The 24,945-nt window shown below is 48.1% G+C and overlaps 1 protein-coding gene and 1 long non-coding RNA gene across 2 annotated transcripts in view; one reads left to right on the forward strand and one right to left on the reverse strand.

The window, feature by feature from the left end:
• The window catches only part of LOC143523355 (uncharacterized), a 1,800-nt gene extending 910 nt beyond the window's left edge, over positions 1-890 (forward strand). The window contains exon 2 of the long non-coding RNA XR_013133319.1: positions 1-890. This exon is cut by the window's left edge and continues 409 nt beyond it. This is a non-coding gene — a long non-coding RNA (uncharacterized LOC143523355).
• The window catches only part of syne1a (spectrin repeat containing, nuclear envelope 1a), a 123,783-nt gene that overhangs the window by 41,548 nt on the left and 57,290 nt on the right, over positions 1-24,945 (reverse strand). The window contains 29 exon segments of the mRNA XM_077017736.1: positions 1-111; positions 295-477; positions 926-1,078; positions 1,339-1,494; positions 1,680-1,845; positions 2,096-2,592; positions 3,675-3,884; positions 4,018-4,162; positions 4,291-4,628; positions 4,755-6,906; positions 7,054-7,319; positions 7,879-8,055; positions 8,161-8,286; positions 8,480-8,626; positions 10,540-10,716; positions 10,887-11,054; positions 11,400-11,552; positions 11,717-12,043; positions 14,197-14,367; positions 15,829-15,984; positions 16,166-16,483; positions 16,619-16,783; positions 16,928-17,071; positions 17,902-18,055; positions 18,301-18,473; positions 18,587-18,751; positions 21,367-21,522; positions 23,167-23,310; positions 24,036-24,218. The exon segment at positions 1-111 is cut by the window's left edge and continues 27 nt beyond it. Coding sequence (XP_076873851.1) covers positions 1-111; positions 295-477; positions 926-1,078; positions 1,339-1,494; positions 1,680-1,845; positions 2,096-2,592; positions 3,675-3,884; positions 4,018-4,162; positions 4,291-4,628; positions 4,755-6,906; positions 7,054-7,319; positions 7,879-8,055; positions 8,161-8,286; positions 8,480-8,626; positions 10,540-10,716; positions 10,887-11,054; positions 11,400-11,552; positions 11,717-12,043; positions 14,197-14,367; positions 15,829-15,984; positions 16,166-16,483; positions 16,619-16,783; positions 16,928-17,071; positions 17,902-18,055; positions 18,301-18,473; positions 18,587-18,751; positions 21,367-21,522; positions 23,167-23,310; positions 24,036-24,218 — 7,581 coding nt within the window.

A 24,945-nucleotide genomic window follows, 5' to 3' on the forward strand; every position in this document is an offset into this window, starting at 1 on the left:
CATAGAGGGGGGGTTCCAGAGGATGTTGGCTGAGACAAGGGTCTCGGCTTTCTCCGTCCAGTTCAATACCAAGGTCAGCATCTCGTTAAACTCCTCAAAGTACTGCTCGGCCTGTCCCACAAGACGGAAAGAAAGGAGGTATCGATCAGGATGAATCCCATAAAATCACCAGGGAGCTCCACTATATGCAGCGTTCAGTGTTGTGATGGTAAACGTGCCCTTATCGGGTACTGCCCCAACACCTGCTCGGGGGGGCGTGAAGTGTTCAAGCGCGGCTCCTTAGGGGTTTTTCACCTTTTTGATGCGAATGGTTCTCCCTTCGGCCAGCCGGCTGGTCTGGGAGTGGAGCTCGGACAGCCTGCTCAGGCTAGCGCCCAGCTGCTGTGCTAACAGAGGGTTCTGCTCCCCGAACTCCTGCACGGCCACGTCCAGCTCGGACAGAGCATGAGAGCAATCCTCCAGCTCCTCACACAGAGTCTGGACAAAGAGAAAAGGATGCGAGGAGTTTAAAGGTCTACGGCTGCTGGTCAAACACGCTAACATTTAGCATATATTTAAATCATGTCAATGTTTATTCATCACATATTTAAATATGTAAATTACATGAATGTTCAGTTTAATGCTTTTTTTTTTACTCCAGTTGCAGTTGTGTTCAATGTGTGTTATATTCTTTGTTTGCTTGAATGTCTGTCTCTTGTTATAGATCTATAACGTCTACCCTTAGGGACAATAGTCCATGTCTAACACTTGCACATTTACCTTTGAGATGATCACTGTGCATTGTCCCTGGCATATAAATAAATAAATACATACATACATAAATGACAAATTACAAAAAAAAAAAAAAACATTATAAAGTAAAGCAAGAAAGAAGCAGGAGACAAAAGAAAGAGGAATCGGACGTTCCTTCCAGGCGCTACGATACCTCGGTCTCCTCCTTAGCTTCTTCTACATCCACAGACTTCTGCTTTAGTTTCGTGGAGATGGCGTTGACTTTCTCAGAGATCCCCTGCAGTCTGGCGTTAAAGTCTTCTTTAACGTCCCTGCTGTGCTGAACCTCTCTCTCTCTGGTCTGCACCTGAACACAGGACCAATCGACACTAGCAGAGCAGAAATCGGGTTTAGACCGCTAACATTTCCCGTTAGTAAACATCGGGACACTAGAGGACCTTTTTTTTTTTAGAAAAGGAAAGAGGGTATGAAAATTTAATAAATGTTATTAGTTACATTTATATTGTGGCTTTCTAAAACCTTTTACAGAAGCACTGAGCGCATGACACAAACACTGGAAACATCACATCTGTTTGTGTGTGTGTGTGTGTGTGTGTGTGTTTGTACCTGATCCTCGGCCGAGCCCAGTGCCAGCGTCACCTGTGCCAGCTGTGTGCTGATCTCAGAGGGCAGCGTGACGTGGAGATCTTTGTACTTCATGTGCTGCTGGTCTGAGATCTGCTCCAGAGCCTGGCGCTGAGACTGCGCCCCCCCATGAGCCGTCTGCCGAGCGGAAAAGCACACCATCAAAGAAGAAAAACAAATCCATAATAAAAACACCTCCCGAGTGTGTGATTAGGGGCCATTCTGAGAACAACACCGCTGTGTCACTCCTGTCAGGCTGCTGGAGTAGCGCTACATAAAACCGGCCCACAGACGTCCTGCTGTCTCCTCCAGCAGTGCGCTACCTCCAGGTCAGACAGCAGGGTGTCCAGGTCCGCCGTGGGGCTGAGCAGCAGGCTCTGTGTGTCCTGGATCCAGCCTTTGACCAACCCCAGCGCCTTCTCCACCTCCTCTCGCTCCACCAGCTCCACCTGCACCTGCTGTCGGCTCACGCACACCTGCTGTAACAGACTGGAGGTGAAGGGGGGGGGGGGGGGGGGGACAGCTGAGCTTCACATCTTTTAGCAAACTCCGAAAACAAAAAACAGCCCCCATCCATGAGAACTGATGCACGTGCTTAATCAAAGATATCTGCTGAAAATATGTAAGAACACAAGGCCAGCCTCTGTTGGACGTCTTGAGTGCCGCTCAGTGGGGTCTCTCGAGTAAAGTTATGCGATATACAAATATAATCATCATGTACCTCATAAACTTCTAGTACCTCTCATATTTGTCCTGCATTTCCTGAATCTCCTGCAGATAAAGGTCTTCTTTGGTGGCGGTGTGGTTGCTGGGCAACAGTGTCTGGTTGCTGGGCGAGGCTGAGCGGCCGCGGGGCGAGGCTGTCTGGTTGCTGGGAGACGCCGATTGGTTGCTGGGCGAGGTTTTTTGGTCGCAGGGCGTGGCCGTCCGGTCGCCGGGCGTCGCAGGCTGGTCGCTAGGTACGGGTGACTGGTCGCTGAGTGCGTCCTGTAGGTTAGTGGGCGTGGCCCGGTGGTTGCTGGGCGACGACGGTACCGTAGCGTCACAGCGTCGCAGCAGGCCGAAGGCGTGGTGTTTCAGGAGAGTGAGGGCGCTGCTCTCCCTCTCCACCTCTCTGCTGAAGGAGTCGTGGTACTCCAGCAGGGTGTGTAGGGCCACCATATTGGACGCCTTCTCCACCACGCTGTCAGGAACCCGGCTGTGCATGTCCTCACACACAGCCCTCATCTTCTCCAGCTAAAGAGAGCGAGGACTTACCGTTATCCACGCGGAAACACAGGCATTATTATTAAGACGATATAAAGGAGGCAGCAGGATAAAAGCTAATCTGTCTAACGTTTCCGTATTATTTTGCTACGCTGTTTGTTATTTACATCTCAGCTATTTTTATTCTCTTAAATCACTATTTGGTTCAGTGATTCTACAACCGAACCTCAGTGGAATTATCAGTCCGACTGAAACCTCATCACAAATGTGAATACCATTATTTTAATGGATTTGTGTACAATGCAATTATCACTATGAAAAACGAATCATGTATTGTGGGCGTGAAAGACGTGTGTCATTTTAGTGTTACAGCATGCTTTTATCAGTTTAGCGGGGTCTGTTAATGGCTGCTGAATGAACACATGCTTTGTACATAGTGTTTCAGTCCCCAGTGTTGCATATGGACCTGCAATAGCACAGTGGCTCACACTAATGGAGTGTTGTGCTCTGACGTGAACCAGACGAACGGAATAATTAGACAGATCAGCATTAGGGCTGAACAAATGAACCAATATTATAATGTATATATACTATAATGTACAAGACCCTGAAAAAATGCATTTATTTGGGTTCAAAAGTGTTTAAATGTTTTACTTTGGCATGTGGCATACTAAAGTAATTTTTATTCTTGCGGGTTTTACTTTGAAATACACATTTCTTTCCCTATGATGTCACTTCTTGTGAAAGCGGCTAAGGTTTATGGCAGGTGGGGACAGCTGTCAGCTTCCATGCTGTGCCATGGACAGTCTGCTGGGTTGTTACCAAACATTACATCATCCACAAAGCGCTGACCCTGTCCAATAGGAAAGTGACCTCATTCACCTGTACCACTGTATAAAATAAGAAACATAGCACTGGATGTCCTGCTAGTGAATTGAAATAAATAAACCAGTTAAATATCTTGTCTAACTGGCCGTTCATTTAGAAATCACCCCAGATTGAAATATGGTTCTTTGTTTACCTATAAATCATGTCTATTCTCTGGTGTTTTTGTTGTTTGCTTGTTTGTTTGTTCTGCATGGAACAATGCAGTGGTAGTTGTGCTACATCACCTTCTCCCTCAAACACCTCCAGTCTCGCACGGTGTCTTTTAGAGCCTTGTCCTGCACACTGGCCACGGAGCACAGCTGTGTCCACCGACAGCTCAGCGCGATCACAGCGTGAGACACTGTGGCACTGGACACAGCCTTATCAAACTGTGCTGTCTGCTCTCTCAGTCGGGTCAGTCGTTCCTCCAAAGCCTCTACTTGCAATACGATGGTCTATAAAAGAGAAGAAGGGATGATATTTCTCGTGTAGTACAGGGCGTGTCATACATATACATACAACACACGTCAACTTATTTAGCAAGAAAATCATAGCCCGAAGGAACAAACATGGGGGGGTTGAGATGACCTGGTGAGAGCGTAGTCTGGCCTCAGCCTCGTGAAGGGAGCTCGCTTTAGCCGTGGTGAACCCCGCCAGACTCCTCTCGGCCTCACTCATTTGCTTCACGACGTCATCCATCTCCTTTTGAAACGCTCTCCACTGAGCGGAACATCTGTGAATCCATTCAAAATACGAGCATCCAGCTAAACGAGTACTTTCGTTGTCGCACGGGTACGTTGCCTCGGCGAGATGTGGGTCAAGGGTTATGTGCGGAGATGCAGACGCAGAACAACATCTCACCTTTGTAAGGCATCCCGGTGACATCTCAGCTTGTCCGTGAGCTCTGCGCTCCTTTGACGGGACGTCTCGGACTCCAGCTTCAGTTCCTCGACAATAACAGAATCAACAAAGTCTTCCATTTGGGGGAGTAAGCTACTAATTTCACGCATCGTGTTCTTGAGGGTCTCTTCTTGGACCATCAGGCTTTCTATTGCCTCTAGGCTCTCATTAAGGCCTTCCAAATCTAGGTCATGGCTGGTCTCTTTTAGGATGTTATCAGCATCCACAGACCATTGGCGTGTAGACTTCGTGGCACACTGATACTTCCGTAGCACAGACTGTGCTGACTGCAGAAGCACCTGAAGGTAAACATTACAGCATTGTGGATAAGGATATAAAAGTAATTACATTTTTAGATTTTTTTTCTTACACATTAAAAAACCCGAGAAGGATAACAAATACAGAAATCGAAAGTATGATCTTGCCTGTCTGGCTGAGAGTGCCTGTCGAACATCGGTCTCCAACTCTGCGATGTCTCTTAAAATAGACTCGGCGTGAGCCGGCTGTCGGTCGGGGCTGCACTGCTGTCTTTCCTTTTGACTTAAGACATTCAATAGCCTGAGCCGAGATTCCATTTCTTCTTGAAGAGCCAGCGCTGTTCTCATCTCATTCTCAACCACGCCAACATTAGCTTCCTGGATTGTCCACGGACATTTCAGTTTATCTCTAAGCTTCTTGAGCCACTCCAAGGTTCCTTGGATTTCAGTCTGGAAACAATGCCTACCACCCGTGCCACGCTCACATTCTTCAATGCATTTATAAATCCTTGATTTCAAGGCCTGAAGCTGAGCCTCCTTAGAGGCGACCTGAGTCTTAAGAGTGTTGGGGTCAGTGTGCTGGTTCAATCCCATTACTTTTTCAGTTAGGCTCTCTGAACAAGATATAATCTCATCTAAATCTTTGGCCATTTTGTGTAATCTAGATAATCTCTCCATGGCGTCTAACTGCTTCTCAGAATAAAGTTGATCTGTACGTTCCTTGATTTCATTCATCCCTCTGTCTGTTTTAACCATCACAGCATTATAGTCGTCTAGTAGACTCAATGTGCTGTTCAGCTGATTAACTTTTTCCTTTGTCGTGAGATTGAGTCTGTTATGGAGACTAGCTAGCTGATCAATGACCTCAGGTGTATATGGTTGTCCTGTGCTATGGAAATAACGAGTTTTACCCCTCAACTCCTTCATTGCTTGAAAAAGATTTGCAAGACCTTTCTGGAGTTCTCCGTAATCGCTATGCAACCTTTCCCCGTTCTCATAACTTTGACTGGTTGACTGTTTCGCTAAAGCGTCACACTGATCCTGAAGATCGTTCAAAGCCTTGCGTGTCACTTCTATTAGGGACTCAAATTCCTTGCGTTCCAGAATCACTCGTTGGATCCTCTCACACCTCTCTTTGGTTGACAGAAGAATGGCATTGTATTGCTGTGGAAGGCCATTAAGTTTCTCATCAAGGTAGCAGTGCTCAACTTCATTTAAGGTGGGAAGAATCTCCTGTCCCGCCCGCTGGACAATGAGTAAAAGGTTCTCGTATGCTGAAGTATGATCTAGAAGTTGCTGGTACTTAGTCAACTGATTTTGCAGTACCTCATCGCTGCCACCTAGATCAATTACAGGAAATGTGGCTATCTCTGCCTCTCTCAACCACTCACACACCCTGTCCAGATCTACTTTGAAGTACTTCCGGGTGACCAATGCTTTCTCCAGATGCTGCAGGTGTTGTGTGCACTGTTGAAGGGATGCCTCAAACGTTCCTTGTAGCTCCTCAAGCCTCTGAAGGGTCTCGGTCTTCTCCTCCTCTGTAGTGTCCTTCACTAACTCCCGTCCCTGCGCCCAAAGAGAGGTTAGCTCCACTTGATAGGCCCGTAAGCTGCTACATATATTCTTGCAGGTAGACACTTGCTTGTAGAGCTCATCTGGTAGAAGTGCTACATGCTCATCTGCAAGAACCCTTTGCTCTTGCTGTTTGATCCACCGAGCAGCTCTATCCAGGCCCTGGAGGAACTGCGTTCGCTCCGTGAACACCTTTCTAAGGCTTTTGCGGTGTTGAGCTGCTTTAGTCCCTAGACTATCGACCAGCGTTTGGACTCCCTGCACCAAATCCTGCAGTTTCCTCCTCTCGTTGAGGCCCAGGTGAGATAAAAGACTCTCAGACTCGGACACGCACTGTGCCATGAGCTGCTGCTTGGTCTCCACCAGTGCACAGAAGCTCAGATGGTCAAACAAAAAGCTCTGTGCCAGGTCTGGAGGTGGACTGGTTTTCAGCACCTCAGAGAGGGACGGTCGCTGCATTTCGGCCCACCCTTGGGTCTCTCTTAACTGGTCCTCTAAATGACTCAGATCTTCAAGGGTTTGAATGGTGTCCTGGATCTTTTGTTGAACCCGCACTTCCAGTTGGGTCCAACGTTGCTCTAGATAACCCACTTGCTCTTTGACAAGGTCTTTGTCCCCTAGACCAAGGCGTGGCAGGACCGCATTCCTGTTATCTCTTAAGTCATCTAGCACACACCTCTGATCTTGAAGATCAACAGACAACTTCTTCAACGCATCCAAGCACCCTGCAGTGCTCTCTGTGTCTCCTCTACCATAAAGCAAAAGGACAACATAAAACAATAATTGCGTACAATACTTCTGAAAGGAAAATTTCATATGAGACTCAGCAGCAGAAACAGCATAAAATCAATGTAAAAGTAATAAACTTATAATAAATAATAATTAGGACACATGCCTGGACAGATTATCCCATTCCTTTGACAACTGGTCTAACAGCTCCTCTGCCATATTGAAGCACTCGTGGTAATCCCCACTTCTCTGGAGATCTTCTTCTCTGCGCTCCAATAGCTCTGCTGCCTGTTTGGCCACGTCTAGCCAAGCACGTCGCAAGCGACCCACTTCCACCAGTTCAGGGGACTCCTGCCCCGTCATCAGCCTACCAATGCTCTCTCTGAGCTGGGTCAGGTCAGCCTGCCTGCTCTGTATCTCCTGGATAAAGTCCTTTGTGGCAGAAAACAGAAGAAAGCGTTAGCAATACGTTTCGATAAGTATAATGGGCAGGTTAATGACAGAGTGTGAGCTTTGAGGAAATTGGAGTTTTTCGTGTCTCCATTTGTTGACAGCTCAAAATAGACCCAGGATGATAATATCTGTTATTTTCACACACAATGACCGACTAGGTCTGGAGACTGTAATTACGGGCACCGACAAATCAATTCACATACACAGCCTGACATGAAATATGGAGGCCAATTTTTATTAATGTATTAAGCTGTCTGTCAGGAAAAGTGGCAGGGTGTGAATCCATTAGATCTCCCAGACGCAGACAGAATCACAATAATGCTGATGAACCGAGCACAACAAAATGAGCAGGAGAAAGTACCAAAATGACTAAATTACCTGAACCGTCCCATCTTAATGTTGTTATCCCATTTTGTAAACGTCAGTGCACAGTGGTCATTTTAGTATGCTAGAAACAACACTGTAACATAACTCTATGGTATCGGTAGGGTCTGTTGTCATGTAAGACCGCATATAGGCGATTGACAGAAAATCTTACCTGGGCTTGGTCTAGCTGATTCTGGGCAACCTTTGGCTCAAGTTCTGCTGGCCTCCTTAGAAAGCTCTGTAGGAGCTGCTCGGTTTCTCGTAGACGAGACTCGAGCTCACAGCGCAGGCTCTGGATTGCCCTCCAGCTCTCTACCAGTTCTTGGGTTTCCAACATTCGTTCTTCGACCTGAAGACAGACAGCGAGAAGGTTCCCGAAATAAAACCCAGCCCATTTTTTCGAAACGTGCCTGATATCTACCGAGGGGAAGGGAAAATAAGCTAGGAAAGGTACCTGGATCTTGACCTGCTGGATTTCAGCGGCGGTCTCCTGCACCTTCTCGTGGGTCAGGTCGCAGGTGGAGCAGACCAGCTGCAGGTAGGTGCTGGCCTGCTCCTGCAGTGTTCGCTCGTGTTTCACCTGAAGGAGCAAACAACGTTCTATTTTCATACCTCCACCTTCCACGAGACGCGTTAGACGGGTTAACTCGGGCACAATAAACCTTTCAGCAATGAACACACAGATTCACGTTCATAAAATAATGTCAGCAAACATTCTTCGAATATAATGACAGTAATTGTAATAAATGAAGACAACGATTGTAATGCATTACCTGGATTAGCGCCTCCTCCAGGCAGCGCGGTGCGTGTGCAGGGGGCTGCAGTACCTCCTGTATGTTGGACAGCCAGGTCTGACACTGCTGTAACGCGTCACGCAGGCTCACGTGCCTCTGCAGCTCACGGTCCAGACTCTGATACACCTGCATGAAAAGGTCCTAGTCAGCTACCGTTTAGCTAAGTGGTTAACGATGAAACATTTCAGAGAATGGCTCATATAATTAAACATAAACTTTTAACTTGCAGCATAAAAATTCCAGGACAAGAGCTCAAAATAGACGAGGTGCATTACCAGGAAATTTCACACAATTTCAAAATTAGCCGGTAAATCTTAGTGTGTTATTATTTGGGTGTTATGCTGTGTTGTTTAGCGTTTTGCTGCACAAAATAAATCTTATTCAAGTATTTTAAAAAATCATGTATGTATCCTGTTCGGAATTGAATATTATAATTAATAAACTGTATATGTAACTGTATTATCTATTACATTATTCCCATATGTTTTGTTGCTCCAAAACAGGCAGACTTGTAAAACGAGGACACCCCCCATTACGCAGCTAGGTTCTCCATTAAGAATGCATTTGAAAAGCACTGCAGCTGTTGCCTGGCTTGACCGTTCCTGGTCATTCCAAAGTAGCGGGTAACCTGACATATCTGGGAGGCTGGAGATAAAACCGACCCGTCGCGCAGTCGCTATTAAGAGTGATAAACCGGGTCAGATGACAGGTGTCGAACGTTCTGGCGTGCCCGACGACCACGAGGAAGAAACCGAGGCTGACTGACGTCCCTAATTCTGAGGCCTTGGCAGGGTGCAGACGACGGCAGCCGCGGTTTGGCAGGCAGCCGCGGTTTGGCAGGCAGCCGCGGTTTGGCAGGCAGCCGCGGTTTGGCAGGCAGCGCGGCGCTGGCAGCGCACCTAGCCTAGCGCCGAACGGCCGGAGCGCAAGGTGTGCGGATTTACAGGGCGACAGCGTGCTGGCGAGGAGGCGGGCCAGAGCTGGCACAAGACGACGTTAGTGGGGGTATTAACTAAGGAAAGCAGGGATTTTTGCCACTGTCAAGGGCTCCATCTCGCCTGCGCGAGGCTGGGCTAACTGTAATAACGGGGCGGATTTAATAGACCGGGCGTTTTGCTGTGGGGGCGGCAAAGGCAGAGGGCTGGGTGTCAGGGAGCGCCATTAGGTTGGCACAGGAGCAGCGCGTTGGCACGGAGCCCTTCTTAGGGAATCAGGAGGCCCTTTCTGAAGGGTGAGGGCAGGATCTGGGAAGAGCTACGCTTGTGCTGGAGAGCTAGCGGTTGTTTTGTATAGAACAGGACTGGCTTTATTTACTAAGAGGCAGAAAAACAGGACTAAGAAAGAGCCATTTCTTGCCACTTGCTTTGAAGGCATTCTTTGATCTTTTCCTTTTCACATGTTATGAACATTTGAATAATGCAATTTGGACTTATTTGAATACTGCACTGCCAGAACTCTGCACTGCCCAGGAGAATATTCGGGCTCTACAGGCACATGTGTTAGGATGAAACGTTTTATAAAAAAGTGCAAAGTGAGGAAACTAATTTGATTTGAAAAGTTACAGAGAAGGAAATTCAAAGTCAACCCTCGGACGGTCCTCTTTGAAGACTGGACGAACAGCATGGTGGGATTTTTCGAGCTAGAATTGAGCTGGCAGTGTGACAATAACATGCACGCTCTCGTGGGCATCAGTAAACATGGACCAGTTGTCCGGATCCGCAGGGAGCGTTCAGCTTGACTCTGATCTGTCAGTTAAGCGTGCATGGGATCTCGGGCCAGCACGCTATCAGCATCGTGCAAGCTGGTACACAATCAAGATATTCCTTAGCACCCAAAACAATCTTTGGACAAACTGCTTAAGGCACCGGCGTGCGAGAGGGTGGTTCTGGAGCGGTTAGTCGTCCGGGATCGGTAAGGGAAGGGTGGAGAGATACCAGCCCGTCGGCAGAGCAAGGTCAGAACACGGAGGACGGGTCGCACGAGGTGGGGGGGGATGGTGGCGGGCGCCGGCACACGGCCCGTCTGGCAGGGAGACTCACGCGCTGGGCTGTGCTGCAGATGGCCGAGTAGCTGTCCCGGGCTCCCTGCAGGTGTCCCTGTGTCTGCTGGCGGAGACGGGCCTGCATGCGCTCGCCACAGCCAGACAGCAGCTCCTCACCCCCCGCCTTCAACCTCGCCAGACGCTCCTCAAAGCCCGCAATCTCCTCCATGATGGCCTGGGAATTACAATCAAGCGTTGAGCACACGTGCAAGACGGTGAATTGAGAAATGGGGGTGACGACGCTTATGTTTATGATATAAAAGACCAGGATGAGGCCTGGTTTTGGTACGTGTGTGTGTGGAGGTGACAGTGTCTGCATGAGTGGCTATAACTGTGTCCTGTTACCTTGTGTCTGGCCAGCTGCTGCGTAGCTGCTTCCAGTCCACTGGCCAGCGTGGGGTCAGGGGTCACCATCCTGCTGGACATCTGCAGTAGCCAGCGCTCCACTTCCTGGAGCTCGGTGTGATACGCTTCCTGTTTCTTTACATGTCCCTCCAGCCTGTGAACCTGGGCCTGAAGACACGTTCACCAAACATCTGAGCACCTTCAGCCCCACACACACACACATACACACACACACTCTCACACACACTCTCACACACACACACACACACACTCTCACACACACACACACACTCTCACACACACACACACACACACACACACACACACACACACACACACACACACCCTCCAGCGCTCCTCATTGAGCAGAACCTCCATTATTTCCCTTATCACATGAAGATTTATTGGCAAATTTTATATAGTTAAGAAGATGGTGTGTCAATATGTATATATGTTAAAAATGAATGTTAATTGCTTAATCTGACATAGGGGGACGTTGGAGTCGGGACTCACCCTCGTAGTGGTCCGCAGCTCACGATACTCCACCTGCAGTCGTTTCATGTTCTCGGAGATGGAGGGAGAGTGGAGGAGGGCTAGTAACACCTCCCCCCTCTCCAGCACCGAGCTCACAGCAGAGTCCCGTGACAGCAGCGTCTGCTCCACAGCCTGGGTGGGTGGGGGGGGGGCATCAACACACTGCTCACACGCACCGAAAATAAACCCCTAACACGCCGGCGAACAGATCTCCTCTTAATCTGGGCCACATCAGATCTGGGGGTGGTTGGGGGGATTTGCCTTTTCAGATCAAATCTTTGACTCTATATTTGTACCTTATACTTGGCCAGCTGGGCTCTCCGTTGGTAGAGTTCTGCTCTGGGCTCCACGGCGGAGCTAAACAGCCCTCTGGTCTCCCTCAGCCACTGCAGCTGGGCCTGGCAGCGCTCCTGGAACTCCTTGTGGAGCAGGACGTTCTTCTCCGTGGCCGCGTGCTCGTCCCGCAGCGACAGGACGAGCCCCTCCAGGTGGGAGCGGGCGGCCTGCGCCTCCTGCTCCAGCTCGGAGGCCCCGCCGTCGTCCAGGAAGGAGGCGGCTCGCTCCACTTGCTCATGCAGGCTCTTTAACAGCCCGTGGCCCTGATCCATGTGTCCCTGCAGGGACTGAAAGATGCAGAGGGGGACAGGGACGGGGTGGGGGGGGGGGGGGGGGGGGTTGTGTTTATATAGGTCATTATTTACTGCAGCTGAAATTAACGCAGATCGTTAAATATTTGAATTCGGTCGTGGCGTCGGGTTCAAGAAGAAAATCAATAACGCCGGCAGGCTGCGCTCGAATCGCTCATCAAAAACCTTGAGAAAATTTTTCCCGTCTCTATTTTTTAATGCAGAAGATGAATCGACGTGCTCTCGAACCTGAGAATGCCAGCGCTCGACAACAAACGTGGTCCAGAAGAAGCTAAATCAGTAAACAACGGAGGCCCTCGCTCAGACGAGAGCGTCGGCGTTTGGCTCCTTGCGTGGCCCGGAGAGCCCTCCTCTGAAGCGGACCTCGCCGAGGGGCTCTTTGAAGCCTGCCGGGCTCCTGACACCCGCGCGTGGGGACTGGGTTAGGGCCCGGGCTGGTGCAACCACAGGAAGGTCCAATTACCAGCCCTTAAATAGGGCTGCCCCAGCAGGGTTTCCCTGGCAACAAGGAACCCCGCCTCCCCAGTCCCCCCCCACCCCACCCCCTTTATCATTCTCGCTCTACTTCTAAACTGGGGGCCTCTCCATATGATACAGCCTGTTGTCACAACAAAGCCCAGCACATACGGAGGCCCTGGTGGTATTACTGGATGAAGTGACACCATCTCAGACACTACTGTGGTCCTCTAATGATGAACTCTGCATGGATCTAAAGTTATCTGGGAAATTGCGACTAGATATATAATATTACAATTAATGTCGAAAATTATTCAACTTTTTACAGCGGCACAGACTGCAAACTGCCGTACTGTGCAAGACAAGCTTCTTCTCACTGGTTTCTCACCGCGGAGACTCTAGAATTATTTTGTGGGTTCATATTTCTGATGATATGTGTGCTCGTGTGTGTGTGTGTGTGTGTGTGTGTGTGTGTGTGTGTGTGTAGAAAGTATGTCCCTTGGTCCCTTAGTGGCTGTGCTGGGCCATTGATCCTCCAAGTATGGATTACATGATAAGCCGAGAGTCAGATAAGAGGTGTGTGAGAGACAGGGAGTGTGTGTGTGTGTGTGAGAGACAGGGAGTGTGTGTGTGTGTGTGTGTGTGTGTGTGTGTGTGTGTGTGTGTGTGTGTGTGTGAGAGAGAGACAGGGAGTGTGTGTGTGTGTGTGTGACAGGATGTGTGAGTGTGTGTGTGTGTGTGTGAGTGTGAGAGACAGAGTGTGTGATTGTGTATGAGAGAGAGAGAGTGTGTCACTATGAGAAAGAGAGAACAGTAATGAAAAAGGGAGAATAAAGGCAGGGAAAATAGAGAGAGAGAAAGAAGAGTGTATATAATAGTGATGCAGCAAGAGCATTGCATCAATTACTATGTCTGTGCCAGCAGGTTCCACAGACAGAGAGCTTCTTCATCTCCTCTTTCACAGTGGGGGTGTGTGTGTGTGTGTGTGTGTGTGTGTGTGTGTGTGTGCATTGCAGTGGGACACCAAGCCCTCTCCACTCAAACTGAAGCTGTTTGCGCTTTGTCTTCATAAAGATATGATCAATACCTCTGTTTCACACCACCTCATCTCCCTCTCCCTCTCTCTCTCTCTGTCTCTCTCTCTCTCACACACACACACACACACACACACCACATTGCACCACAAACAGGGATAAATCTGTGCCAGACCCACAGAGACGTAACGTGTGAGTATATTTTGCGCGGTGGGAGTGAGCCTCTCTTGAGAGCCATTGGGGAGAAAATGTGCTACAATTTCCCACTTTAACCCACATGTGATCCTGAGAATCATTTTATAAAGTGTAAGTATCAATGGAAAAAAAAAACTTTGTAGAAAATTTCTTCTGGACTCAAATCCAACAAAGCATTTGAAATCAAGCATGGACACAATAAATCAGCCTCCATCCCTTTAAAAACAGGAGGACGTTGACAGTGGTGAATAGGGTAAAAGGTGAATTAAATCAATGACAAATAGCCTAAGACAAAACCCCTGCTCTTAATAAGATCACACTGTCAGTTCAGCTCTGTGCGGTGGGCTCCAGTAGAGAGACTCATGTATTATAGAGATGCTGATAGCTTCTGCAGAGAGGAGCTCTATCACTCGGTGAAGGCCGGTGTGCTGACAGGGGCATTACCTCCAGTCTCTTCATCTTCTTCTCCATAGCGCCATGGTCCCAACCGTCCTTGGTCTCATTGGCTGTTCGGAAATCCTCTCCTGCTGTACTCAGCCAATCAGAGAAGGTTCTGAGGGCGCTCTGAGCCTCAGTGACACTCCTGAGTTCCTCCTGAAGCTCTTTGATGGTCTCCTGGAGCGTTTCAGAAATGTATTTTTGCACATTATTTGTATAAATAAACAAACACCGGGTTGCTCTTTCAAACTGCCATTAGCCCATGCATTATCTATGAATTTATTTGTTTGTTTTTTTGCATATTTAAGGTTTTGGCATCACAGAGAGTCTGACGCAAGCACATCCTTAAACCCATTATTTACACTGCTGTTGCTCACAAGAATTTAATGTTTATTTTTCATCTTCGCCTGTCACGGCTCATAAGGCACTTCACAGTGAAATCCAGCTGCCCTGCGTCATGACTCCAATTAAGACTCACACACACACACACACACACACACACACACCCGCACACACACACACACCCGCACACACATACACATACTCACACACCCACCCACACACACAGACTAACACACCCGCTCACACACACATACACACCCGCACACACACACACATACTCACACACCCACCCACACACACAGACTAACACACCCGCTCACACACACACACACACACACAGACACACACACACCCGCCCACACACACTTCCACACTCACACACCCGCCCACACACACACAGACTAACACACCCGCTCACACACACACACACACAAACATACACACACACATACACACACACACCCACCCACACCCGCACAGATGGACAAGTGCACGGAGGCACGTATGCATGCACACGTATGTATGCGCACATACAAGTGAGTGCACACACACACACACACACACACACGCACACGCACGCACACACACACACACACACACACACACATCAGCAAAGAGGCAACAGCTCTGCAGTGTGGTGCATGTGCCAGCCTGTTATTTCTCTCTGAATAATTACACACTCCTCTAATGCTCAAGGTGGGTGGTTGGGTGTGAGCGAGAGGTGTTGGGGAGAGGGGCGTTGCAGCAGGTGTAAAAATCAATCCCACTGTTGCCACGGCAGCAGCCACAGCGTGAGCCGACACGGAAGTAAAAGAATGGCTCCTTTAATGTTTAATTACCAGCGTCTGTCTCGGATGTTGGACAGACTTCGATTTCTGCTTCGTCTTCCCAGAGGGAGACGGAGGATAAAGAGGGACTCTTCTGCCCGCTTGGACACTATCCAGAATTTAGGCAGCTGAGAAATTACACTCATCAGTGCACGCTGGCAGCATTACCTGTACTTGATCAACAATACTCACATCCAGTGAAAGGAAAGGAATCCTGTAAATTCTGTAAAACTTGAGGAATTCTGTAAATTCTGTAAAACTTGAGGAATTCTGTAAATTCTGTAAAACTTAAGGAATTCTGTAAATTCCTCAGCGTTTGGTTACAATTGTCAGCAGGTCACACAGTCTGGCAATGGATCACACGGAGATGCCATTTTTAAGTGGATATTTATTACGTATGAACCAGTTCTTCACCTGTGGGGCAGAGTATTGTCACAGTGATTCATGAATGGAGGCGTGACCTCCTGACCTGTACACGCAGGAGCAGGGCGTGGTAGCGGGTACTGAGCTGAGTGACCCTGGCGCTGACCCGGGCGCTGACGTGGGCGTCCTCCACAACCTGCTGCGCTAGACGACTGAGACCCTCCACCTCCACCTGCTTCTGCCCGGCCTCCACCTGCCAGCGCTGATGGAGTGAGAGAGATGGTGAGAGAGAGAGAGAGAGAGAGAGAGATAGATAGATGGGGAGAGATATAGGTTTTTCAAACGTAACACCTGGTCTGGAGAAACACACACACACACACACACACACACACACACACACACACACACACACACACACACTCCATGGACACGAAGCCCCTCACCAGCAGCTGCTGTAGCTGGACCTCTTTAGTAGCTGCATCAGAGCGTCTGTGGTTCCTCAGCTGGACTTTGAGCTCAAGGTCCACCAGCCACAGGTCCAGCGTCTGGAAGCACCCCTCCAGCTGTTGGAGTCTGGCGACAGCCTGCTCCACCTGGGTCTTGGTGTCCTCCAGTCGGTCCTGATAGGCCCGCCACTCTCTCTGCGCCGTCTCCAGGGCCCGGTCTTCGATCTGGGGAACCCCCCAGGGGATGACCTGCTCCCGGCTGGCCAGAGCAGACTTAAGCAAGGTGTGGCCCTCCGAACAACGAGACTGGAGAATCTGGAAAAGACATCAATGATGAGAATTTAAAAAAATACACACCAAAAAACATCTGCACCATCCTGGACTGGCTAAGGCTGGTGGACTCAGGAAGGTCACGGCCTTTATTCGCCGTCCCGAGCAAAACCAGCTCACCACCAGATCTTGCCGTGTCTTCTCCAACGTGTCCACATCACCATCCAGGGGCGAGAGGACGGCCAGGCCGCTCTGCTGCTGTTCCAGCCAGTCCTCAAACATGTGGAGGCCTCGCTGGTAGTCCTGGTGCACCAGAACCAGATCTTCGGCTCTGCTCACCGCTGCCTGGGACGCCACAGGAACATTCCACCAGCATCAGAGAAATGTCCGAAAACATTCCGAAACATAACAACAGCTATGCGTTTATTTGTGTTGTAGGGAAACTGTGTTTTTTGGTTGAGTAAGTCAGGTTCTGCGGTCAGTGTTTACCTTGGCTTTGCCCTTGATGGCCGCGTATTGCTCATGAAGCTTGCGGATCTCCTGCTGGGTGGCAGAATGCTCCATCATGCTGGAGCCCTTTGTAGCGATGGTCTCCAGAGGACTGGAGTGACTCAACACCTCTTCATACAGCAACTGCCCCAAGAAGAATACCCAAGTGCCATTAGCAGGTAATCCAGGGTCCAGTTTAATCTACCGTGTCAGTCTTTTGAAATGTCAGTGTTCCCAGGACCTCAAATGGCAGCAGACATCTCAAGCAGTTAAACAAAATCCTCCAATTTTGATACAGAGAGCATTCCTTTATACATAAAGCTGTGCTCATAAATTTACAGAATTTGTGATTTTTTTTACTATTTTTTCAGAGAACAACAGCTTTTCTTTTTTTCATTATTATTTAGAAAAAGGGCAAAAATAATTGTTATTAATAAATAACTTGATCCAACTAAATTAAACAAAAGAAAAATGGCTGTATTATCTGTAATGTCGAGGCGAGGAATCAGGGCGCGGAGGCAAGAGCAGGCTATATTTCAACGTTTTATTTAACACGGCACGAATAACATAGAACACACATGCTAACAAGCTAACAAGATCTGGTGAAGACCCATACTAACACGCACACTTCAATACATACACAAACAAGACGCAAGTGAGATGCATGATGTTAACAAAACAGGCGATGGGGGTGATACGAATGACGGCGACGAACACACACCAAATATACACACATAATAAACACAGGCGCACGTGGACACAGACAAACACAAACACACCCAAGGGAGGAGTCAGCGGCTGTACCGTGACATTATCGTCATTATTCTTTGAAATAAATCACCAAAAATATCACAAATTCTGCCAGGGTATGTAAACGTATGAGCACAACTGTGCAGTACATAAATGACTCAAAGTTGCCGGCGTCTACTAATTGTGTCACGGAGGCAGGATTTGCGGGACACTGCCCCAGTCACCTTGGCCCGGCGCAGGTTGGCCGTCTTGTCCCGCATCTCCGTGTAGGCTTTATCTGAGCTGCCCAGACTGTCCTGCACTCGTTCGAGCCAGGACTCGAACTGGCTCACGTCCTCCTGGTAGCTGCTCCATTGAGACAAGGCCCCTTCCAGCTGACTGTAGGCCCAACACATAGCAATGAGCACACACTCGTTAGAGCTACAGCAGACACCCGGGATTCAAAGCGTTTTCTGCCTTGTATTTCTAAGGGTTTCAGTATTGCACATTAACGCCAATATTACAGCGATCTAACAGGCTAAGGTGAATATGCTTAAAAAGATGGCGGGAATCGGAGCAAGTGGAATCCTAGCGAACAGCAAAGACTTTTGTGTGAAGACAAAAAAAGCGGCTGACCACCGGACCTTTTGCACTGAATGGAGGCGGAGAGGAGGGCGTCCCAGGAGTCTTTGAGGTCCTGGATCTGTTTGCGGACCACAGGCACTCCCTCCGCGGAGGTGTTCCTCTGAACCGCCTCGCCTCTCGTGATGAGCATCTTCAGCTGAATCTCCCTCTCCTGACGTGCCGTCAGCAGGGCCTGGAATGTTAACAATGCTGCGTCAAAATAACGTAAAGTAATACCATCGCGATGTTTTGAGAGAGGTCTTGTGGCTGGAGTGTTATAGCGAATCACGGAGGTTCCTGACATGCCTCGAGCTGGTCCATTCGAGTCACCAGCAAGCTTTTGTCGGCTGTAGGAGAACGACAGGTCTTGAGTGTCTGCTTGGCTTCCGAAACCCAGCTCTGAAGCTCCAGCAAGCCCTGTGAGAAGAGCTGGTGTTCTCCTACCACACGCTCTATCCGCGACACCTTCTCCTGGGGGGGGGGACACATTAGGACAATTGAGCACTGGCACAGTCACAGGTGCTAGGTCACCTAAATCTGCAGGTGACGCACCCAAAAATGTAAAAATGTTGAGTACAATTAAGAAGCAGATGCTTTTGTTGGACATGACTAAACATTTAACCTTCCTCATGACCCTGAAATGAAGCTGAACTATAACACTGCACTGCTGATGTTGTTAGTCCTTACTTCACTGTAGCATTGTGAATACCCAGACTATACCCAAAATCAAATGAAATGATATGATATGAAATGATGGTTGACCTCCATGTGACTGTAACGCCTTAGGTCTACTGTACCTCCAGCTGACCCCTTACATGCATGGATCTGGTCGTGCTAGTGGTACGAGGTCACAAATCATTTTTTTATTACATGTAATGGAGTGAATTAGCTGAAATTACTTCATGCCCTACTAAACAGTCCGAACCTGACCAGCAAGGACAAAGACCTGCCCTTTATATAATCAACACTAACTACTATGTCAAGGACAAAGACCTGCCCCTTATACAATTAACACTAACTATTACTTCAAAAACTGGTGGACAGGTTGGCCATTTTCTTTCTATTAGAATGTAATTAATGACATGTCAGACCCACTGAGCAGTTCCTAAAGTCACCTCTATTCTGAGACACATTCAAAGTTATTACTGTCAGTATTACTATTACTGTTACTGTTACTGCTATGCGGTTAATGATGCTATTACTTGTACTACATCTAGTACTATTATTGGTACTGTTACTTGTATTATTACTGGTAGTATTAGTACTGGTAGTTTTACTGGTTCTATTACTTTTTTAATTACTTTTAAAAAAATTCATGGTTCTATACTGGATGGTACTATATTCAGTAGTATTACTGAATTGTATTATTACTGGAGGTATTACTGGTACTATTACTTGTATTATTACTGATACAGTTTTTAGTAGTATCACTGGTACTATTACTGATACTGTATCCAGTAGTATTACTGGTACTATTACTGATACCGTATCTAGTAGTATTACTGGTACTATTACATGTACTATTACTGATACCGTTTCTAGTATTATTACTGGTACTATTATGTGTACTATTACTGATACCGTTTCTAGTAGTATTACTGGTACTATTACTTGTACTATTACTGATACCGTTTCTAGTAGTATCACTGGTACTATTACTTGTACTATTACTGATACTGTATCTAGTAGTATTACTGGTACTATTAATTGTACTATTACTGATACTGTATCTAGTAGTATTACTGGTACTATTAATTGTACTATTACTGATACTGTATCTAGTAGTATTACTGGTACTATTACTGATACAGTTTCTAGTAGTATTACTGGTACTATTACTTGTACTATTACTGATACTGTATCTAATAATATTACTGGGACTATTAATTGTACTATTACTGATACTGTATCTAGTAGTATTACTGGTACTATTAATTGTACTATTAAGTAAGTAAGTAAAATTTTATTTATAGAGCACCTCTCAAGATAAAAATCACAAGGTGCTTTACAGGATAAAAGAGAAAAAACAATAGTAAAACAATATCTATATAAAAATATAAGAAAAAACTAAACAAATGCAAGCCTAAAAAGATACGTTTTTAACATTTTTTTAAAAGACATCACCGAATCTGCATTTCTTATAGGCAAAGGAATAGAGTTCCAGAGACGGGGAGATGCTGTTGCAAACGCTCTATCACCTTTAGTTTTCAATCTTGTGCGTGGTATGGTCAGTAAAAATTTATCACCTGATCTCATAGACCTAGGGGGAGTATACTCATGCAATAGTTCACTGATGTAACTTGGGGCTTGACCATGTAAACTTTTGTATGTCAGGACCAGAATCTTGTATTGTATTCTTAATTTAATGGGGAGCCAGTGCAGTTGTGCGAGTAAAGGTGTAACATGACAGTATTTTGATAATTTAGTATTACTGATACTGTATCTAGTAGTATTACTGGTACTATTACTTGTACTATTACTGATACCATTTCTAGTAGTATTACTGGTACTATTACTTGTACTATTACTGATATTGTTTCTAGTAGTATTACTGGTACTATTACTTGTACTATTACTTATACTGTATCTAGTAGTATTACTGGTACTATTAATTGTACTATTACTGATACTGTTTCTAGTAATATTACTGGTACTATTACTTGTACTATTACTGATACTGTATCTAGTAGTATTACTGGTACTATTAATTGTACTATTACTGATACTGTTTCTAGTAATATTACTGGTACTATTACTTGTACTATTACTGATACTGTATCTAGTAGTATTACTGGTACTATTAATTGTACTATTACAGATACTATTACTTGTACTATTACTGATACTGTATCTAGTAGTATTACTGGTACTATTATTTGTACTATTACTGATACTGTTTCTAGTAATATTACTGGTACTATTACTTGTACTATTACTCATAGCATTATTGGTACTACTTGCACTTCTGACTCAGGAGGGTAAATGGCTTCATGATAAAGAGAAATTTATATACAGATACAACTGCACATTTTCTAGATGTACAGACCCTGCCCAGCAGTGGGCGGCGCTCAGACGGGTCGGCTCACCTTGGTCCGGTTGCTCAGGGCGAGGTAGCGTGCTGCCAGCTGGCAGACCCGGTGCACGAAGCCCTTCCCAGCAGCCCGGCCCTCCCACAGGCTCTGGGCTCGCTCCCTCAGACCCACCAGTTCAGGCTCCCTGGTGGCCAGCTCCTCCAGCACTGACTGTGGGCCAGGGGTGAGGGTGAGGGGCGAGGGGTGTGGGTGGAGTGAGGGGTGTGGGGTGAGGGGTGTGTGGTGAGGGGTGTGGAGTGAGGATGAAGGTGAGGGGTGTGTGGTGAGGGTGAGGGGTGTGGAGTGAGGGTGTGGGGTGTGGGTGGGGGTGAGGGGTGAGGGGTGTGGAGTGAGGGTGTGGGGTGTGGGTGGGGTGAGGGGTGTGTGGTGAGGGGTGTGGGTGGAGTGAGGGGTGTGTGGTGAGGGGTGTGGAGTGAGGATGAAGGTGAGGGGTGTGTGGTGAGGGTGAGGGGTGAGGAGTGAGGGTGTGGGTGAGGTGAGGGGTGTGTGGTGAGAGGTGTGGAGTGAGGGTGTGGGGTGTGGGTGAGGTGAGGGGTGTGTGGTGAGAGGTGTGGAGTGAGGATGAAGGTGAGGGGTGTGTGGTGAGGGTGAGGGGTGAGGGGTGTGGAGTGAGGGTGTGGGGTGTGGGTGAGGTGAGGGGTGTGTGGTGAGAGGTGTGGAGTGAGGGTGTGGGGTGTGGGTGAGGTGAGGGGTGTGTGGTGAGAGGTGTGGAGTGAGGATGAAGGTGAGGATGAGGGGTGTGTGGTGAGAGGTGTGGAGTGAGGATGAAGGTGAGGATGAGGGGTGTGGGTGGGGTGAGGGGTGAGGATGAGGGGTGTGGGTGGAGTGAGGGGTGTGTGGTGAGGGGTGTAGAGTGAGGGTGAGGGGTGTGAGTGGGATGCGGATTGTGGTGTGTGGGTGGGGTGAGGGGTGAGAGGTGAGAGGTTAGAGGGAGGGACAAGCAGGCAGGGGTCAACCAGAAGAGAAGAGAGTAAGGCCCCCACACCATGAGATCAGAGCACCCAGAGTATCAGAACCAGAACACAGGCTACATAGGCTAGCATCGGCCAAACAAAAGATGCAATAAACGAGACAAAGTACAGAACGATCTCAACGAGCATGTTCCTGGTACTTTGAGTTAATAACATGAGGAGGTTTAAGAGGGGCAAAAAACACCTGGCAAAGCATTGACGTATAATACAGAGAAAACAGAGAGGCGCTGGGATTATAAGATCAAGAGAAAACCAGAAATGTTCCTCCGCAGATGTTATCTGCGCCGTGTGCAGGTGTTGCTAATCACATAAACTGAGCTCTGAGGCAGACGGCACTCTCGGAGTCCGCAAATCATTTGATTTTAGAGTAATCCTCTATTGTGTGAGACGCCTGATGCAGCAGAATTGCCTGTGAGTGACTGACTGTGGTAACTGTATTATCTCAGAAGCTGCCTTTATGGGCCCGGTCCAATTGAAGTCCTAGTACATGTCTCATGTCTGCATTCACTCCAAGCAATTTAGTACTTAAATATACAGTACAGACGTTGGAACACTTTCTTCAAGTAAAATCAAGTAAACCAAGTAAAACAATATTCTACTGTACATTTGTGACTCACTGCAGTTAATACTAATTATTTGGCCCTGACATCTGTATTCATCTTCTCCATCAGCTATAACTCACTGTGCGGTAATTAAAGCCAGGATCAGTAATTAGCCATTTGAGGCAATTAGGTCGTGTGTGGCTGTCTTTAATGAGACCTGCAGACAGACTGGCGTTGGCGGTGGACAGTGGGAGAGTTGGCTGTGTGGTGGATGGGTGTACCTGGAGTTTACTGAGCTCCTGTCTCTTGGCCGGGAGGTCGTGGAGACGGGCGCTGCTCTCCTGGACGTTTCCCTCAGTTCTGCTCATCCAGTCCTGAAGAGGAACCAGACTCGCCTCAAAGTCCTGCATCTGAGACTGCAGACCCTGCGCAAACACACAACACACACAAAACACGGGCGATGACACGCAGGCTAATGCACACGCACACACGCATACACACACACACACTAATACCACACACACACACACACACACTAATGCCACATACACACGCAAACACACACACACGCAAACACACACACACACACACACACACACACACTAATGCCACATACACACACACACACACACACACACACACGCAAACACACACACACACTAATACCACACACACACACACACACACACACACACACACACACACACACACACAAATGCCACATACACACACACACACACGCAAACACACACACACACACACACACACACACACACACACACACACACAAATGCCACATACACACACACACACACACAAAACACGGGCGATGACACGCAGGCTAATGCACATGCACACACGCATGCACTGACACACTAATACCACACACACACACTAATACCACATACACACACACACACACTAATGCCACATACATACACACACACACACACACACTAACACTGTGCTTTCTCCGTTATTCAGGTATTGTTCCTTGCCATTGTGTGTGCACAATAAAAAGCGATGTGGGACAAAATGGTTTCCTTATCAGTGCGAAAGATAACAGTAGAAAACAAAGATGAGCTCAAACAAACACCAAACACAACCCCCCCCCCCCCCCCCCCCCCCACCATGAGGCCAAGCCCATCACCTGTAGGACAGTCTGTCTGCGCTGAAGGTTCTCCATCAGGCTGGTCCAGTCCTCCCTGGCGGTGCCGGCCTTGGCCCGCACCGCCTCCACCCTGTCCGCAGGCACCACGGCCCCGAGCTGTTCGGCGTGCGCCAGGACGGCGCTTAATCGGGCCTGGCCCTGCTCCTCGTCCCTCATGAACTCCTGCGGCACACGACGAGAAAACGTCACTCCCCCAGACACGGCCGGACGAGCGCCGAGCAGAGGGCGACGAGTCCGAGTAGCCGCGTCCAGAACCCCCCCCCCCCCCCCCCCAACGGGGATCTCCCACCATCTGTGAAGCACGCGCGTGCAGACTTAACACGCCTGTCTGCCGGGGGTGTGGGGGGTTGTGTGTGCCCTGTTTTCTCTGCTCAAATGCTACATATGCAGCTGAGCATGAACGGGAGGCTGTCCTGGTGCCCGAGCGCTGAAGAGACCCAGTCAGCCTTGTTCCACATTCAGGATGCACTCGCTGGTAAATAAAAAATGAGTAACCTGCATCTCTGTGGTTGTGTGTGCACTGAACTGGCTACACCTGCTGCCTGCTTCACCTGCTCACGCCATCCTTGTCTTTCTCCATCTCTCTATCCCTCACTCTCTCACCTCCACTGCTGCCATCTCTTCACACCTCTCTCCTTCCTCCTACTCTTCTTCTTTCCATCTTGCCCTCTCTCCCCCTCCCTGTCTCTCTCTCTCACTTTTCAACACTGTCTCTTTCACTTGTCTCTCTCCCTCACTTTCTCCCACCCTGTTTCTCTCTCCATCTCTCTCTCTCTCTCTATCTATCCATCTCACTCTCTTCAACACTGTCTCTTTCACCCTGTCTCTCTCCCTCACTCTCTTTCTTCCTCGGTCTCTCTCACCCTGTTTTTCTCTCTCCCTCTCCCTC

The sequence above is a fragment of the Brachyhypopomus gauderio genome, chromosome 9 (genome assembly GCF_052324685.1).
Source record: "Brachyhypopomus gauderio isolate BG-103 chromosome 9, BGAUD_0.2, whole genome shotgun sequence".
Lineage (NCBI taxonomy): Eukaryota > Metazoa > Chordata > Actinopteri > Gymnotiformes > Hypopomidae > Brachyhypopomus > Brachyhypopomus gauderio.